This window comes from Nilaparvata lugens, chromosome 8 (genome assembly GCF_014356525.2).
Source record: "Nilaparvata lugens isolate BPH chromosome 8, ASM1435652v1, whole genome shotgun sequence".
NCBI classification, from domain to species: Eukaryota; Metazoa; Arthropoda; class Insecta; order Hemiptera; family Delphacidae; genus Nilaparvata; species Nilaparvata lugens.
In genome coordinates, this window is record NC_052511.1 from 3618266 (window position 1) to 3638780 (window position 20515).

A 20515-nucleotide genomic window follows, 5' to 3' on the forward strand; every position below is an offset into this window, starting at 1 on the left:
TAACATATAAATAGAATCAATCGTATGCAGCCGATTTCTCATTTATTCATTAGACTTGATAGTATAACAACTGTTTAGAACATCATATAGCTTTGAATTCATTGACAAGTTCTTACATCATACATTATACTTACTATTTCTTATTCAACTATAGCTTCAGTAATTTCAACTATTTTCAAATTTATATTTACAGTAAGACATTGAGAAACAGTAACAATCATATCTTATACACGAGCAAACAGTCGCCTGATTCAGTAAGCCGATAACAAGACTTCCCCTCCCGTCTTCATCATTGCAGTTAGCACGAGTCGGAGAGAATCGAAGAGAGTTTCGACTTAGCGAGAGAGAATCTACTCGACTCCAAGAGAGAACTACTCGACTCCAAGAGAGAATCAACTCGGCTCCGAGAAACAGCAATTCAGTATCAGCAAACATCTAGCGCGCGCGTGTTATCACGTCTTCATTAACACAACAATCTCAAAGGTGAGTTTTGAAATGATTGACTTTAAAGTTAAGCGGGTCACTGCTATCAATAGCAATATTATTAGATATAGAATAAGCTTTAGAAATAATGAAGTAGATGTAAGTCTAATTTTAAATCAATTAAAAGATAGAATTTTTAATATTTTACTCAATGAATCTGCAAGGTTTTTTGGGTGTATAAGATGGTATCTTGCTATTAAAGTCGATCTGATCAAACTTTTAACATTAAATGATGATGAAGAACATCAAGTAAAAGCTGGTGTTACTTTCCACAGTACATCACAAAATATTATTAATATTAACGAGAATATTGATGAGTTAGACGATCAATACATTTTTTGTTGTAATCAATATATAACTCTTTAGATAAATATATTTCAGAAGGTTCTGGATGGTGTATTTCAAAAATAGAATATCTTGACATCAACTTTATGAGATATAATCTAATTTATGGCTCGAATTCGAGTTATATAAAAACACCAAAGGAGATTTTACAAAAAAGAGCTATCATTAATATTGAGAATTCAGATTATAAATGTTTTCTTTGGTGTATTTTAGCTTATTTACACTATGGTGAGTGTAGATTAACTGTAATATAACCTACAACAATTTGAGCATACTTTGAACATTAATGGTATAAAATTTCCTATCAATGTACATGGTATTAAAAAATTTGAAATTTAATAAAGATATATCGGTTAGCGTGATTGCTTATTGTATGACAACTAAAAAGTTTTATCCATATAGAATTTCGATATATAAGGAACGTAAACATAATATCTCATTACTTTTACTAATTAATAAAAGTGATGTGAAGAATTCGCATTTCACATTAATTAATACAACAAAGAATAAAAATGGGCTTTCCCGTCTATTATCCTCATTAAGTTCAAATCATAAATCTGTTCATGTATGTCAGTTTTGTTTTCATCGTTTACAAGTGATAAGAATAAAAATGTAGATGGAAAAGCGAATTTAAAATCACATATAATTACTTGTTCTAAGTATGGTGAACAGAAAACGTCACTTCCAAAACCGAATAGTTATAATTCAATCATTAAGTTTAGAGATTATAGTTTTATGCTTCGATTTAAGTATAGAATATATGCAGATTTCGAATCGTTCATTCTTCCAATTGATAATAGCAGTGATGATGATGATGATGATGATGAACATGTGAATTATTCGTTCACTAAAAAAACCAGTAAACATCTACCATGTTCTTATTCTTTCGTAGTTTTAAACTATGATGGTGAAATCTATAAAGGTCCATTTTTATATAGAGCTACTTATGTTGGTGAACCAATTATTGAGAGATTTATCAATGAAATCGTAGAAATAGGTGAAGAATTGTATAAAGATCTGATTATTAGATTACCGATGGAGGATATAAGTCAAGAAGAACAAAGCAGGCTTCAGCAAATAAAAAATTGTGTAATTTGTGATGCTGAGTTTTGTGAGACAGATGTGAAACATCTACATCACGATCATTTTACATCAAAAATTTAGGTTATGCACATGAAAGTTGCAATTTACTATGTCGTATTCCGAAATACATCCCATGCTATTTTCATAATATGAAAAATTATGACTGTCATTATATAATAAAAGCATTATCTAAAAATACGAACAAAATAAAGTGTATTGCTCAATCATCTGAGAAATTTCTATCAATAAAGGTAGGTCATATCAAGTTTTTGGATTCATTTAATTTTTTGAGTGCATCATTAGATAATCTTGTGAAGAATCTAGCATCAATTGATACAAACTATGAAGTTAGGTTTAAACGAATGTGTACTATATTCAGCGAAAAAAATCAGCGGGAATGCTTTTTAAAAAGGGGTGTTATCCTTATGAGTACATAGACTGTGTAGAAAAATTTGCAGAGACTTCACTCCCATCCAAAGATAAATTTTATAATAGTTTAACTGGGAAACGGATTATGAACATGCAAGTAGAGTATGGCAAATATTCTCTATGAAAAATCTAGGCGAGTTCCATGATACCTATTTGATAAGTGATGTCTTATTACTCTGCGATGTTTTTGAAAATGCAAGAGAGATTTTCTATAAACATTATGATCTCGATATTTGTCATTTTTTAAGTCTTGCACATTATTCATGGTTTGCAGCACAGAAAAAAACAAAAGTCGAATTAGAATTACTCACTGATATTGATCAGCATTTATTTTTTGAGGATAACATAAGAGGTGGGTTTATCGCTATTGTGAAAAGATACGCACTCGCTAATAACAAGTATATGTCACATCTTTATAATGATAAATTACCCTCTAATTACCTTCTATATATTGACGCGAATAACCTTATGGCTGGGCAATGCGTCAGAATCTTCCTTTTAATGATTTTATTTTTTAAGTGATGAGGAAATTGAAAATTTTGATGTTAGAACAATATCAGATGATTCAGAATATGGGTATGCTATACAGTGTGATTTATCATATCAGAACATCTACACGATGTTCATGATTCTTATCCACTTGCACCAGTTAGAGATGAAGCTCCAATCGATTTATTTTCACGTTATCAGCAGAAAACAAAAGATTTTGAAATAGCTACAAGCTTAGAGAAAATGTGGAACGCGCAGCTTTGTATCCAGTAGATACGATAGGAGCTTCCTCTCCAGTATGTAGCAGTGTTAATGCAGGAGCTTCCTTTCTAGCAGATACTAACGAGACTACGTGTTATGCTAGAGAAAGAAGAAAGACCAGTCTAGTAATGAAGTATTTAGACGTAAAAATTGTAAACTTTTAGCTCATTTTTATGATCGTAAAAACTATGTTTTACATTATCGTAATTTAAAATTATACTTAGAACTTGGTATGAAGCTAGAAAAAATACATAAAATCATAAAATTTAGACAGAGAGCATGGCTAAAAGATTATATTGACTTAACACAAAACTAAGACAAGAATCAACAATAGTTTTGACTCATCACTTTATAAGCAATGAATAATCATCTCTTTGGAAAACTATTTCAAAATCAACGTAAACAGTTAGATATTCAATTAGTTACTGACGAAAAAAAATTGGAAAAACTTGCATGTAAACCATTTGTTAAGAGATGGATGATTTTTGATGAAAATGTAATTGCGATTGAATCTAGAAAAAAAATATAGTACTTAATAAACCTATTTATGCAGGTTTCACTGTTTTAGAACTAAGTAAACTGAATATGTATGAGTTTCATTATAAATCAATGCTTAAAATGTATAATTATGATAAAATACGATTACTAATGTCGGATACTGACAGTTTCCTTTATCAAATTTTCACACCAGACATATATGCTGATATAAAGCTAAACTCATATTTATTCGATACTTCTGAATATCCTACTTCACATTTCTGTTATTCTACTCAAAATAAGAAGCAACCTGGTAATTTAAGGATGAACTATCTTCTCGAATTTTAATATCTTTTGTTGGATTAAAATCTAAATTATACAGTTTTAAATATAGATAGCATAGACAAAGATGGAGTATTAAGTATGACAGAAATGTTTGGCTAAGGGTCTCTCGAATAACCATAGCACAGAAATTGAATTTTGATATTTATAAGGATTGCTTGTTCAATAGAAAGATTCAATATGAAACTTCTAATAATATTAGATCATTTAAGCATGATATTTATCAAATAAAACAGTCAAAAATCAGTTTAAGTCCTTTCGATGATAAAAGATTTATTATATCTTCAAATTTTATTGAAAGTAAATCTTGGGGTCATAAAGATATCAAGAAATTGATGGATCAGTATGAATCAGATGGTTCAAGTATTGAGGTAGGTCCGGATACAGACAGTTAGGACTAGTCTACTTTCAAAACAAGGAAAACCAGTTAGTTACGTAACCTTGCTAGAAGGAAGTGCATGGTATCGAAGTGAGAGTAGTTCGTAAACATTAAAGCGAACCTGATTAGTGTAGACGACCTTAACTGAAATAAACTTATTCGTAACCTTGTTAAAAATAAAATCTAGTATACGGTATAAGCCAGTTTATATTCAGCTTTGTAATTAGATTGCAATGAGCTCACATATACGTAGTAAATTAGCAGATGAATTACACGGACTTGCACGTCAGAACTTTCAGAGAAGAAGTTATGAAATAAAGAGTATTAATGATCTTATTCAGGCAGATATTGTAGAAATGATTCCTTTACACAAATTTAATGATAATTATAAGTATTTTCTTTCTGCTGTGAATGCATTTACTAATTTGCTTATGCAATAAAATTAAAAACGAAGAGTGCTGAAGAGGTTAGTAAAGCATTGGAATTAATTTTTAAAAATAATCCTAAATTAAAAAATTTTCAGACAGATATGGGGAAGGAGTTTTTTAATGCAAAGGTTTCTGAACTCACCAAAAAATATAAAATTAATCACTATCATGTTTATTCACATATAAAAGCTGCATTAGTAGAACGATTAAATAGACTATTAAGTCTAAATTATATAAAAACTTTACTATAACTGGATCATTAAGATGGATTGACTCGTTAGATAAAATTGTTAAAGATTATAATAATACAGTACATTCCGTTATAAAGTTAAAGCCTTCTCAGGTAAGAAGAAACATGAACGTCAAATTCTTAACGAGTTGAATAAACGTAAATTGAAAGCTTTAAAGGGTAAAAAGATAATCAAACCACGCTTCAAAATCAATGATATAGTGAGAATTAGTAAACAAAGAGCTATATTCGATAAATCTTATACAATTAATTGGAGTCCAGAGCTCTATAAAGTTATATCAGTTCATGCAAGCATTCCACCTACTTATGAATTGGAAGATTTAAATAATGAAAAATCTTAGGTAAATTTTATGAACAAGAATTAAAGAAATCAGAGTTAACATTAGATGAAATGCAAGTTTATCTTGTAGAGAGAATATTAAAGAAAGTTGGAAAGCGTTATCTCGTAAAGTGGCTCGGTTTTAGTGAACCGACTTGGATAGATAAGAGTCAATTACTAACTAAGTAAATATTTTACAATTGATTATATACACTGATCATTCCAACTTATAGTTTAATATGTTTTCAGATATGACCTATTGAACGGAATCATTTGATGAATATATCTCAGTATATATTATAAATAGACATTTTAATGAATTACGTAAATATGATTCTGTTTCTTTAGAAAAAATGCCGAGAATACAAAGTTATCGTTGTGAACTAAATGAACTATTGGAGACGCATTTGCAATTATTGAACCAGTTAGCAGAAAAAGGATGGACAAATATGGAATATCTAACATTTGTGAGAGACTATGAAAAATTAGGAGTTTGGCATAGTGATAACTATAATCATATTTCAGTTTGTGATTTAAATGGTACATCATATGATAAATTCTGGGGAAATGGTGATATCCCAGGCTCATGGAGGTGTGTGTGTGCACATGTTAAAGATTCTATCAATAAAATTAAAAAATGTATAACAGAAAAAAATAAACATTTAACAAAAGAACAATTGAATGAACATATCTGGAATTTTTTATCTAATGTTCAGATGAGAGTGGGCTAGAAAAGATTGATAGCATATTATGTTTAATTTCAGATTGGAGATGGATTCAATTTCATTTGATAAGACTATTTTTCGAATAAAATCGATAAAAAATATAGATGTTGTTATTTCGAACTTATTGACAAAATAATATTAGAATTGAATAATTTCGGAAAAGAAGGACTAACGTTTGAGGAATATTAACATTTATAAAACCTGGTAAAAGTGAAGAACAGAAGTCAGAACATATAAGCGTATGTTATATTATAAATAAGAATATAGTTGATAGACATCAAAGATGTGAATTAAAGGAAATTCCTGAATTTTGCTATTGTAATTCATTAGGTTGGTTGAATATTCAATGTATTATTTCATTGATGATAGGTTACAGATAAAAACATTGATAGTGTAAGATTTACATTGAAATTATGAAAATGTGTGGCGAATCAGCATTGTTGTACAAACTATAACTTTAACTTTTTTACAGAAATCATGATGAACTCGTTAATTGAGGAGAGAATAAAACTATTAAATACTAAAGCTTTGAATGTGAAAATCAATTGTAATAATAATAGTAATACTTGTAGTGGTTTAAGGAATAAATGTATTAGTTGTAAGTTACGAATAAATAATGCAAAATTATTATAACTATTGACAAAAGTTTGAAAAATAAAGAAGATATTGTAAAAATATTTGATTATCGCATACCATATTTAATGAATTAACTATATACTTGAATTATGTGAGAATTATCAATAATAAATGCTGTATAATGTTTCTCATTCTATGTTGATTTATTGAATAAACCAAGCTACTCTAGTTGTAAAGGTATGTATAAGTTAGAATAATATATGAAGCCGGTTTAGTCTGACTAGGTATGTACACATATAATTGATTGAACAGTAGTAAGAAGTCTTCATACTAACAACATAGAATATTATGGTAGAAGAGAAAGATATTTCAAAAAAAAATAAAAATGGATTAGCTATTGTCGACTTTGATGAATTGGTTATTAGTTCTTGTTCCACTGAACAGGAAAATAAAAATAAACATGGAAGTTTATTTCCTAGCAATGTTAGAGCATTAATTGTAGGCCCATCAGGATGTGGAAAATCGAATCTAGTATTGAATTTAATTTTTAATACTGATGGACTTAGTTTCAGTCATCTATATCTATTCAGTAAAAGTTTGAAACAGGATAAATACATATTTCTGGATAAAGTATTTTCTAAATTAAGTAGAGTTAAGTTTATTAAATCAAGTGATACGATTAATATTCCACATCCAACCAAAATAGTAAAAGATAGCTTAATTATATTTGATGATCTTCAAACAAGTAACCTACCAATAAAAAAGCTATTTTTCAATGGGAAGACATAATGGAGTGAATACGCTTTATCTTATTCAAAGTTATGCTTGCATACCAAAGCATTTACTGAGATAATGCTATATTCTGATGATTTTCAAAATGGATCCTTTAAATCTAAAACTAGTTTATCGTGATTTTGTTAATGCTGATATGGATTATAATAAATTTAAGAACATGTGTACAGAGGTATGGACTAAGGGAAGTCATTATTTTGTTTCTATATTTACAGACTGTAAGAACATAATGGAAAATATAGAGAGAATTTAAATGTTTTTATAACAAATTTTTAACAAATATAAATTATTCTAATTAAGTTAACACTATCATTGATAGGCTTCAGTTAATAACACCCTTCATAAGGTAATGTTTAAAATGGGTGATAGAAAACATATACATGTGAAACCAAATAGAAAAACTAAGAGTCAAGGAAGGAGAAATAGAGATAGGTTAAGTCAATTAGCTAATAATATAATATAATCAGGAGTAATTGAATGCTGATAATCGATTGGAAAATCAGTTACAAAGTTTGAGAAATTCAATAATCAAAAAATATAATAATCTCTGAAAGGATTACAATCAGAGACTGCAGTTAACTTGAAGAAAAATATATGAGCCAATAATATCACCGTTAGAACAGATTAAACAATCTAATTTGGAAATACAGAGACAATTTGAAGAGGATAAAAATCGAGAATATGGAATCAGCGATGATGAGAATGTATATGAAATCTCATCAGATGAGGGAGGAGAAGAGGAAGATGAAGAGGAAGATGAAGAAGAAGAAGTGAGAGACATAGTTCATTTCGTATGAAACAAGAGAGGTTTGAGCAAGATGAGGGAAGAAACGAACGAATAATGAGGCGGAAGATAGTAGAATAGTGTACGATGAGACTAGCTTTACTCATAAATTAACACCATTAAGCATCATGTTAGATAAGTATATTAGCGATTTCATAATTTGAAACGTAAATCAGTAATGTATGGAATACAATTTGATAAGTATACAAGTTCTTACTATATGGTAGAAAGATACCATTAATATTCAATAATGATTATTTAGTTATTGGAGAATCAGTACAGCTTAAAATTAAATTGAGTCAAGGTTTGCTAGAATTACTATTTAAAAGTAAACCAGATATTAACCTTATTAAAACTAATGATTTCAAGAAATATAAAAGACTATTATTGTTTACAGACGCGCATCTTACCTCTAGCGGGAATTTTAAACGTGTAAATGGTATGAATCAAAATTAATTCAAAGACTACTGTTTCCTACACCGCAACGACAAAGTTCGCGATTAAAGAAAGGTGAAGGTTTAACTTTTATTAAGAACATGAATCCAAACCGTACTTATATTTATTGGGATGATGTAAATGAGCTTATTTCAAGGTTAGACTTGTTGATGAGATCGCAACAGACAGGTCATGATAGTCATCAAGTCGAGATCGCTAGTATTGTTGAGGAACTACGTGAGTTCGGATATATAATATAAGCAAGATTATAATAATGAGTATTGATAAGTTTGGACGAATGCTTAATAACAGGAATTCTGTTAATCAGTATAGAACTAATATAATAATACAAGTAATTCTAAAATAGATCTGCTAGAAAAGGAAATTAAAAATATTCAGTTAAACTTTAAAGCAGCTGTAAGAGATTTGTTTGATAATGAGAAATCAAATTTTATATCAAGGAAAGAGTTTAACATTGAAAAAGCAACATTGGTAAGCTTGGAAAATTTAAATACAACAGTAGAAACAATCAAAAGTATTTTTCCAGAACTAGTATATGAAAACAAAGATTTTCAGGATAGTTTGAATTCAGCATTTATCAGTAATAGTGAGAAATCGAATTTTATATCAAGGAAAGAGTTTAACATTGAAAAAGCAACATTGGTAAGCTTGGAAAATTTAAATACAACAGTAGAAACAATCAAAAGTATTTTTCCAGTACTAGTATATGAAAACAGAGATTTTCAGGATAGATTGAATTCAGCATTTATCAGTAATAGTGAGAAATCGAATTTTATATCAAGGGAAAGAGTTTAACATTGAAAAAGCAACATTGGTAAGCTTGGAAAATTTAAATACAACAGTAGAAACAATCAAAAGTATTTTTCCAGTACTAGTATATGAAAACAGAGATTTTCAGGATAGATTGAATTCAGCATTTATCAGTAATAGTGAGAAATCGAATTTTATATCAAGGAAGAGTTTAACATTGAAAAAGCAACATTGGTAAGCTTGGAAAATTTAAATACAACAGTAGAAACAATCAAAAGTATTTTTCCAGTACTAGTATATGAAAACAGAGATTTTCAGGATAGATTGAATTCAGCATTTATCAGTAATAGTGAGAAATCGAATTTTATATCAAGGAAGAGTTTAACATTGAAAAAGCAACATTGGTAAGCTTGGAAAATTTAAATACAACAGTAGAAACAATCAAAAGTATTTTTCCAGTACTAGTATATGAAAACAGAGATTTTCAGGATAGATTGAATTCAGCATTTATCAGTAATAGTGAGAAATCGAATTTTATATCTAGGAAAGAGTTTTATATTGAGAGAGCACAACTTGTTAGTATTGGAGATTTAAATACAATGCTACAAGTTGTGAAAGATAGCATGGGTGATATTATTTTTGATAACAATATTTTCATAGAAAAACTGAACACGGAAATAATTAAGTTCACTTATTATTTAATTAGTAAGTGTCTTACCGCATCAAAAACATTTGATTGGAAGAGTCTACAAGCAAAGGGGCTACCGGATTACCATATAATAAATGAGTTTTTTAAAATGATTAACATTTCAGAACCTGAGGTGAAATATGATGAAACACTTTTGAATAGACCGCTCCAAACTAGACTCTTGAAAAGATACGATGATTATAACAAGCAGTCAACTCTAAACAATAAAAAGACTAGACCTTGATGCAAGCAAAAAACTGAGAACGTGTTTGACTTGACAGAGAAGAAGTGAGTAGGGTAGGTCAGTATTGATGTGAACAAACTTGCAGTCTGTCTCAGCATCAAAACAACATTCCTCCAGAACAGGTTAGCGTAAACAGAGTTTCATTCATTGTAAAACAAAATTTAATACATGCTCCTTCTATAGATAAGAAGTAATACTATAAACTTTTTGTTATACACTCTTTCTGAAGCAAGGAACAAAACCAATAATCTACTTACATTACATAGTCGATATTTGAGCGGCGGGCGGCGGCGGGCGGCGGCATAGGGGGTGATGGGGGGACTTGTTTGGAAGGAGGATCTTGCAAGTGTCTACTTATTTTTTTAAAATAAGTACTTGAACAAAAATGGTGGTCTTCAGTAGGAGATTTGGCTGGGGGAGGGTCCGTGAAGTGTGGGGGATTGCTTGGAGGGGGATTCTGCAATTGGTACACCCATAAATTTGTTTTTTTCAAATAAATACTTGAAATAAAATGGCGGTTTTAGTATCGGTGGGAGAACTGGTCCAGGCGAGGGGTTAGAAAATGGAGTTTTCCCGCGCGGAGCGCGGGGGGATTTGGGCGGGGTTTAGAGCCCCCCTGGGGGATTAGGCTCCGCCCCCTAATTAAAATACTGCTCTGTGATTGGTGCGTTCAAACAGCAATAGTATACTACTTCAAGTAATTGGTGAACTGTAACTACAATAATTCATGTGAAGCTCTTCATAGAGTTTGTGTGTTGAAGTCTCCCTCTGACTCTCCTATGATTGGTCATCATAAGGAATCAAATTTAATTCAAATACATTATTAATATAAATTATTGGTAAATTCAAGTAATTAGAGAACTATAAGTGAAATTTACGACTAGATTTCTGCACCTTTTATATTTGTTTCGGATGGACACGTTAAACCGTCGGTCCCTGCTGCCTAAAAAGCAGTCGTTAGCTCATGTCAGAGGTCCTGGAATTGATCAGTTGCGAGCTGAAAACTCTGACACCAGACCTGAGCCAGCCAGGTCACTCAATATTTACTAGCCGTCAGGCTCGCTTCGCTCGCCATAACCGTCTAGCCGGGGGCTTCGCTCCCATAACCGTCTAACCAGGGGGCTCCGCCCCCTGGACCCCCGACTGGATCTTCCAAAAATCAGATCAGCGGTCTCGCTTCGCTCGCCTGCATTTTTCATTCGAGCATGCTTCATTCCATCAGAAAGTCAGATTACTGAGAAAACGCAGAAAAGCTGAGGAAAAACGTTGGAAAAACGCTGATTTTGGGCGTATCTTTGATGAAATATTAAAGTCATCTCATCACAAAATTTTTAAAGCGCAGCTAAACCTCTGTACCAAATTTGAACATTTTCTGTCTATTACTTGATGAAAGAACTGAGAAAACGCAAAAGAAACAGCTAATTTTGGGCTAATCTTTGGCGTTATTGCAAATTCCTTCTTATACAATATTATTACACCCTAGCTGAGCTTCTATACTGAATTTGGACAATTTCTGTTCATTTGTTCTCGACAAATCTGAGAAATAGCAAAAAAAAAACGCTGGAAAAACGCTCATTTTGGGCGTATCTTTGACTTTATTTCAAATTCCCTCCAATACAATATTATTACACCCTAGCTGAGCTTCTGTACTAAATTTGAACATTTTCAGTTTATTTTCTCTCGATAAAGCTGAGAAAACGCAGATTTTGGGCGTATCTTTGGAAATTTTTCCAAACCGTTCTTAGTGCGCCTCTAAAGGGCCAACTGAACATACCTACCAAATTTGAACGTGTTTGGTCCGGTAGATTTTTAATTCTGCGAGTGAGTGAGTGAGTCAGTCAGTCAGTCAGTGAGTGAGTGCCATTTCGCTTTTATATACAGTATATAGATTTATATTTTTTTACGGATGGTACTTATTCCAGATTTGATATATTATTTCGAATAATCATAATAATAAACTTTATGTATTCTTTTCAGTCAATAGCTGTCACTGGAACCGGAAAGAGATCCGATGTAAAAGCGTTGAAATCTAGAGTGAGTATTGAAACATTGATTTTTATTGATAATCAATAGTAAAATTTACAAAAATGGGATGGGCCTACTTTAAATTCACCTTCTGAACTCGGATTCAGGTGAGATCAACAGCTGGCAATTCGGAAGCACTTCATTGGCTTCTTTTTAAATAGACGGCTCAAAGTAGGCCTATACGCTTCAAAAATTATTCTATCACAAATGACAGATTATTAGAAATGAAAACAGGAATAATATTTTTGTTCAACTTACAATACTATCTCGTTATCTTACGCCCCTCGCTTTCATATTTTTTGATAACGTAATCAGTCTGGCACTGTTTGAGCATTAAATGAGAGAAATATAAAGCAGAGTCGATGAATAGCTGAAGTGAGGTCCACGTTATAATGGCAGTATTTGATAAACATTGGTGTTGTTATCCTCGTCTATCATTCAACAAAGCAGATGGCGCTATCTCTTTCCTAGCTCCGCATTGTCACTATAGTGAGGTCCACGTTATAATGGCAGTATTTGATTAACATTGGTGTTGCTATCGTCGTCTATCATTCAACAAAGCGTATATCTCATTACTTCTCTTCTCTTCTTTGCCTGCCTATTACATAGGAAACCATAGTTGGCTAGGTATCTTCCTCTCTTTTTTTTCTCTTCTCCAACACACCCAAACACTAAGCCCATGGTTTTTTATATTTGTAACATTTTATTGTGTTTTATTTGTTTCGTAAATCTTTGTAATTTTTTTTTGTCTTGTTTTGTGTGTTTTTAATTTTTTTAATAATTAATCTCTTTCTCGCTTTGCTCTGTTGCCAGATCGTCTTTTAACAATGAAGAATTAATAATTAATTAACTAAATATTTCATCTTAATTATGTAAATTCATTGAAAAATATAAATTTCTTCCTCAATAATATATAATTGATTATTTTAAACGATAATGAACAGTTAATATTACATCAATAAACCTGTATCAGCTTCTACCGTCTATGGAAGGCATTGACAAGACAGAGGATCAGTAACGTTGTTCTCGTTTCTTTCTCCACTGCCATTATAACGTGGACCTCATAATAGTTGATCATTAAATGAGTACAGTGAATAGCAGAGTCGTTGAAAAATCCTTGACATTGGTGTTGCTATCCTTGTCTATCATTCAACAAAGCAGATGGCTCTATCCTTTCCTAGCTCCGTAACGTTGCTAGATCGGTTTGTCAACAATTTAGATATATAATTAAATAAGATATTCAATCACAGTTATGAAGATGTATTTCCGGCTCTCAATCTTTTCTAGTCCTCGGCCTACGGCCTCGGACTTGAAAACCGATTTCGAGCCGGAAAAATCTCATTTTCTGCTCTAGGTGCGAAATATACTATATTTTGATCATAGGGAATAATATGCTGTTTCCTTGACGAATAAAATATTATTGGCTATTTGGACCAAGAATGAACAGTTAACACTACATCAAATACACAGGTATCAGCTCTATGGCAATGGCAAGTTGGAGAATCGGCAACGCTGCTCTGCTATCTTTCACTGCCATTATAACGTGGTACTAATGAACTCATAATATGTGGACATTACATACCACACCATGATGAATTTATATCAGAAGAGTTAGTCAAGAAAAGGATCCAGATATGAGTTATTGATGGTAATAAAATTGGAAATTGCATTTGTTCAAATGATAATTAATAAATTATTATTATTAGATAAAATCCCAATTAAATGATGTAAATCACCCCGAAGACTTCTGCCACTGCAAATATTGACAACAGAGTAAACAGCTAGATGGAAATTCGATGAGCGCTACTATACAAAAAATCTGCATTCACACAACTTTCCTAGCCGTTATGAAAATTGATCACCTGACGCTAGTGTTCCCGCGCATCTCAAGTCTACTACTATTCAAAGAGCCAGCTGGTGACAGGACAATAACGCTATAGACACACGAGCTCTGCTATCTCTTCATAGTGAATGATTTAATAGAATCAACAGTTGTCAACAGTTTGCAATTGAAATAATCACATTTTCTTGAGTTTCGAGCTTATTTTCAATTTTAGGTGAAAATGTTACTGAACATTAATTGTAGAGATTTCCATGCTCAATCTTTTCCACTTGAATTTTTCTGTTTAAATTGTATCTGAAGCCTGATAATTGGGAATCTAAAATCAAACTTTGCCTAGATGGGGCGGAGCTCCTGAAATTTTTACAGATATGGGACTTATGGCAGTTGATAGAACCTATCAATGACTAATTGAGGTATGAATTTGATCAAAATCGTTGGAGCCGTTTTCGAGAAAATCTCGAAAAACCCTTTTTTTAACATTTTCGCCATTTTAGCCGCCATCTTTAATTGAATTGGATCGAAATTGTTCGTGTCGGATCCTTATATTGTAGGGACCTTAAGTTCCAAATTTCAATTCATTCCGTTAATTGGGAGATGAGATATCGTGTACACAGACGCACATACACTCATACACACACACACACACACACACACACACACACACACACACACACACATACAGACCAATACCCAAAAACCAGTTTTTTGGACTCAGGGGACCTTGAAACGTATAGAAATTTACAAATTAGGGTACCTTAATTTTTTTCGGAAAGCAATACTTTCCTTACCTAGGCAAGGAAAGTAAAATTATTTGTCATATTGCTGACAAATCATTTTTGTTTAGTAGTGCTCAAAGAATTTCCATCTAACTGTTTACCCTGTTGTCAATATTTGCAGCAGCGGAAGTCTTCGATGTGATTTACAACATTTAATGGGGAATTTCGTTTAATAATAATTATATGAGTTATTTTCAAACTTATTTTAATTTCAAAAAATCTATACGTTTGAAGTTTGTTCCGCACTGAAAACTTTGTTCTGAATTTTTTTTCCAGATCAATAGACTGGAGTCTAATGTGAGATTACTCAGGCAACTGTTGAGAACTGATGAATGTCAGAGCAATCCATGTCAAAATGGAGGAACATGTACGGATATGTATGCCGGATATCATTGTCATTGCCCAGACCAGTGGGAGGTGAGTTGGAAAAAAAAAAATTAATTTTGAAGTTTCCAGAAATAGTTATTTGTGCAACTAGTGCGCAAAGTGACAGTTTGCTGCACCGAAAGAAACGTTTACGCCCGCGAGGGCGGAATGGCTTCTTGAGTGCAGCAGAGGAACTTTACGCACGTATTTCACATTTAATTTTTCCTACAGTTACCATTGAATATGAAAAGTGGGTAATTATGGGGGTAAAATTCCCTGAAATCCATCAAATGTTTTTTCTGTGTAATTTTATTATTAATAAAAACCTTAATTTATTTGAAATTGAATAATAATAATTGAATTATAATGATTAGTTATTCAATTGAAAATTTATCAGACTGCTTGAAGGGGGTTTATCTTATGTAAGCATTGAAATGAGTATAATCAAGGCACATAATGGCAAGGCAACGCTGTTCTCCACTGCCATTATAACGTGGGTCTCACTATGAGTGCAGTTACCAACTTAATTTTGATTTTGTTGCACTGGTGCTTCATTAACCTACTAACTATTTTGCGGTGTCATGCTGCAAATCTGGAGTACGCAAAGTACTCACTTTGCGCACTAGTGCGGAAAAGTGATTCTTTGCGTTCTGTAATCAGTGCAGGAATCGTCACTTTTCAAGGTAACTGTAGGAAAAAGAAATTTATCATCTAATGAAGCACGAGCAGTCCAGATTACAACGGAATTTCGAATCTATCATCTATTAGCTTGTGATTGATTTGATAAATAATGCATTTTTCCCATAAGAAGAAAATCTGGAGTGGTGCACTCACACAACTTTCCTTGCCGTTATGAAAATTGATCAACTGACGCTAGTGTTCCCGCGCATCTCAAGTCTACTTTTCTAAGATCTGAGCCAGCTGGTGACAGGACAATAGCGCTGCAGACACACGAAGTCTACTATCTCTCCATAGTGAGTGATTTAATAGAATCAACAGTTGCCAACAGTTTGCAATTGAATAATCTTATTTTCAATTTCGAGCTTATTTTCAATTTTAGGTGAAAATGCTACTGAACATTAATTGTAGAGATTTTTATGATCAATCTTTTCCACTTGAAATTTTTGGTTTAAATTGTATCTGAAGCCTGATAATTGAGAATCTAAAATCAAACTTTGCATAGATGGTGCAGTGCTCCTGAAATTTTTACAGATATGAGACTTGTGGCAGTTGATAGAGCTTATCAATGACTTTCCTAGGTATGAATTTGATCAAAATCGTTGGAGCCGTTTTCTCGAAAAACCCTGTTTTTCACAACATTTTCGCCATTTTAGCCGCCATCTTGAATTGCATTTGATCGTAAATGTTCGTGTTGGATCCTTATAGTGTAAGGACCTTAAGTTCCAAATTTCAAGTCATTCCGTTAATTGGGAGATGATATATCGTGTACACAGACGCACATACACTCATACACACACACACACACACACACACACATACAGACCAATACCCAAAAACCACTTTTTTGGACTCAGGGGACCTTGAAACGTATAGAAATTTAGAAATTGGGGTACCTTAATTTTTTTCGGAAAGCAATACTTTCCTTACCTATGGTAATAGGGCAAGGAGAGTAAAACACGATAAATAAATAATATTATTCTTCAAAAACTAGGAAATCAACTGACCACTATATCCAGTAAATATGGCCAGTGTTCATCTAGAATTATTGAAGTGAAAGTCAGTCTATTAATTACAAACTTAGGCCCTGTTGCACAAAAGCCGGTTAAATTTTAACCGTGATTAATTCCAGAAGGCATCTTCTCTGACTGGTTCTCGTGGAATTAATCACGGTTAAAATTTAACCGGCTTCTGTGCAACCAGGCCTAAATACTTCTAGAAAGTCTAGAATACTGATAGAAAGAATACTGCCTGCAGCGCTATATAATCAAAATATTCGAATGGCCAAATATGAACAAGAAAATAGTCATCACTATGAATACCGTACAAAAATTTAGAAAAGCTTACAAATAAATTATCACTGATAGTCTCTCTTACTAGAATATTGGCTAACGTCATTACACAGAAATCGCTGCTCTCCTATTGGTGGAAACAGCAGGCGAGCTCGGTCAACCGTGCTTGCTTGTCATAGGCTGTGGGCGTGGCAAGGCCTATTGCGACGACCAATCCTATTGCGAAACTAGTTGGACTGGAAGTTACAGCTCACATTATCAAGTGTTGTGTGTTGAGGGATAATGAACCAATGAATGGATATTTGATTATTCATTTGATATGAATCAATCAATATGAATCAATAATTATGATAGCTTTGGATTGGTTTATCACATTCTACTCCGATATTTTCTTCTAACTTGAATGAGTAGATATTTCTTCGATATTCATGAAACCGGATCTAAAGTCTCTTACTAAGTACCACAAACTAACTTAAACTTCTGATACCTCAGTACACCTCTCATTATCACAGAGAATGTCAGAGAGGACCTGGTGTCCTAATTCCGCCATTAATAAAGGCAATCAATCAATTCTTGATAACTACCTAGAAACCTAGTACCAAGATATGGAATATTTTATTTCTTATCTTATCATTTTTATCCCTCCATAATCCCCCATCCCTCAATAATTTTTATCCTTTATTGTTTATATGTGTCTTATTTTTTACTCCATACTTAATCTTCTGATACCTTAGTACTCACATCCTTGCAGAGAATGTGGCAGAGAGGTGTTCTAATTCCGCCCTTAATAAAGGCAATTAATCAATCAATCAATCAATTCTTGATAAATACTTACATACCTGGAGTGATCCGTGGTCTAGTGGATAGAGTGCTTCCGTAGCAGCATAGAGATCCTGGGTTCAAACCATACGTTCAATACTAAAGGTTTTTTTACCAGATTACTCCCGTGTTAACGGATGGGCACGTTGAATTGTCAGTCCCGGCTGAAGTATGACAATCGTAAGGCCCATTGACGGCTAAAATTATATATTCAGGCGGTGGGACCTTCCTGCAAGGGACTCCCCACCAACAAAAGCCATACGAATTTAGTTTTTTCACTTACATACCTAGTACTCAGATAGGGAAAATATAATTTCTTATCTTGTCATTTTTATCCCTCGATAATCCCCCATCCCTCAATAATGTTCCATCCATTATTGTTTAATTGTGTCTCAATTCTTCCTTCACTAAACAGGGTGCCCAATGCACAATAGACGTGAACGAGTGTGCCCGTTTTGGAGGCACCGAATTCGGTTGCCAGAACGGGGCGACTTGTATCAACCGACCTGGCAGCTACCAATGTGCCTGTGCCCCCGGCTACCATGGCACCCATTGTGCCAGCAAGCAACTCAAGTGCACCAATGCCAACTCACGCGAGCTCTGCGGTCATGGCACGTGTATTGTGCCTGAAGGAGGGGCTGCTGATCCTGGGTTTATCTGTATTTGCGAGACTGTGAGTACAATATCAATTCAAATATGTTACACTACTTTCAAGAGCGGATATCCCGAAAATTGTTGTAGATATCGCAAAACTTCACTTGACAGAATTTGTAGAAAATTTATTAATCTTCATTTTCATATGGTGGGTCATATCGGTGGAACCATAGCCACCTCTAATACAAGGCCGCGGTCTATGATATTGCACCGTTGCAGTGTAGGCCTAGAATCTAATACATGATTGGTGGAAAAGATCAGCTGGTATTTTTTAAAACTTTTTCATGTATTAGATTCTAGGCCTACAATGCGACGTTGCAACATCGTAGGCCGCGACCTTGTATTAGAGGTGGCTATGGTGGAACGCATTGTTCCCAAGATATAATCATGTCACTAGAATCTCGTTATAATTATGCTAGAGGTGATTTTTTCAGGTTATATTGTCTCCTAAGAGACAGTTGCTGGGACTCCCTATTTCATTGCACTGATGTGGATAGTGCTGTGGATGAACTATATAAGAAAATCTATTATTGCATGGATGAATGTATTCCAAAGATAATAAGTAAGAGAAAGAGCAGTAAATATCCTCCATGGTTTACTCCTGATATTGTTCGTGATCTAAAAGCGAAAAATAGGTATTCACGGAAAAGAAGATCTTCTCCTTACTATGATAATCTTTTCAGAACGTTGCGAGCTTCACTCAAAGCTCGGATTTCCCTTGCATATGATAATTATATTGCGGGTATTCAGGCTGGCATCAGAAGTGACGTGAAACATTTTTGGAATTACATTAATACCAAGAGAAAGACATCATTTGTGGAGTCATCCATGACACTAAATGGGGAGTTCTTCACTGGTTCTAGCATTGCCGAGGGATTTGCTACTTATTTTTAATCTGTATATGAGGCTGATGCACCAATCGCCCCTGGAGGGCGTGAGAGAGGGCCGGAGGTGTCTGGGATGTCTGGATTGATTGTTGATTTAGGTACAGTGTCTGGTAATGAGATTATTACTGCTATAGGTGCTTTAAGATCTGGCTGCTCTGAGGGCCCCGATGCAATACCTACATTTATTGTTAAAGGCTGTGCGGATGTTCTAGTAGCTCCCCTGCACTTTATTTTTAATCTATCTGTGAAAACTGGCAAGTTTCCTCTGAAGTGGAAAACTGCTAGAATTACCCCTGTTTTTAAGTCTGGTAAAAGAGCTGATATTAGTAATTTCAGACCAATTTCTATCTTAAATTGTTTTTCAAAAATATACGAAAAAGTTTTACATTCTAATATTTTTAAACAGGTCAAGAGCATCATTGCGGATGAGCAGCATGGTTTTTTACCTGGTCGTTCAACTGTCACTAACCTAATGACCTTTAGTGATAAAATATCTCAAGTTTTGGATGGGGGAGGCCGTGTAGATGTTATCTATACGGACTTATCCAAGGCTTTTGATACTATTAGTCATGGACTACTGTTGAAAAAGCTTAGGCGGATGGGTTTTAGTGATAATTTAGTGAACCTCCTGCAGAGTTATCTGCAATCAAGAATGCAGTTTGTTAAAATTCAAAATTTCAAATCCAAATCATTCATATGTGCATCTGGGGTACCTCAGGGTTCCAATCTTGGCCCACTTTTGTTCCTCTTGTTTATAAATGATGTCCCTACTATTATAAAGAATTCTTCCTGCCTGATGTACGCAGATGACGTCAAATTGTTCAGGGAGATCAAGAATGTAAATGATGGGCTTGCTTTACAGGGCGATATCAACA

At 33.2% G+C, this 20515-nt stretch overlaps 1 protein-coding gene across 1 annotated transcript in view; it reads left to right on the top strand.

The window, feature by feature from the left end:
- LOC111052170 (cubilin) overlaps nt 1-20515 on the top strand; it is a 231266-nt gene that overhangs the window by 23623 nt on the left and 187128 nt on the right. Inside the window, 3 exon segments of the mRNA XM_039435056.1 lie at nt 12278-12334; nt 15221-15361; nt 18515-18772. Of these exon segments, the coding sequence (XP_039290990.1) occupies nt 12278-12334; nt 15221-15361; nt 18515-18772 (456 nt within the window).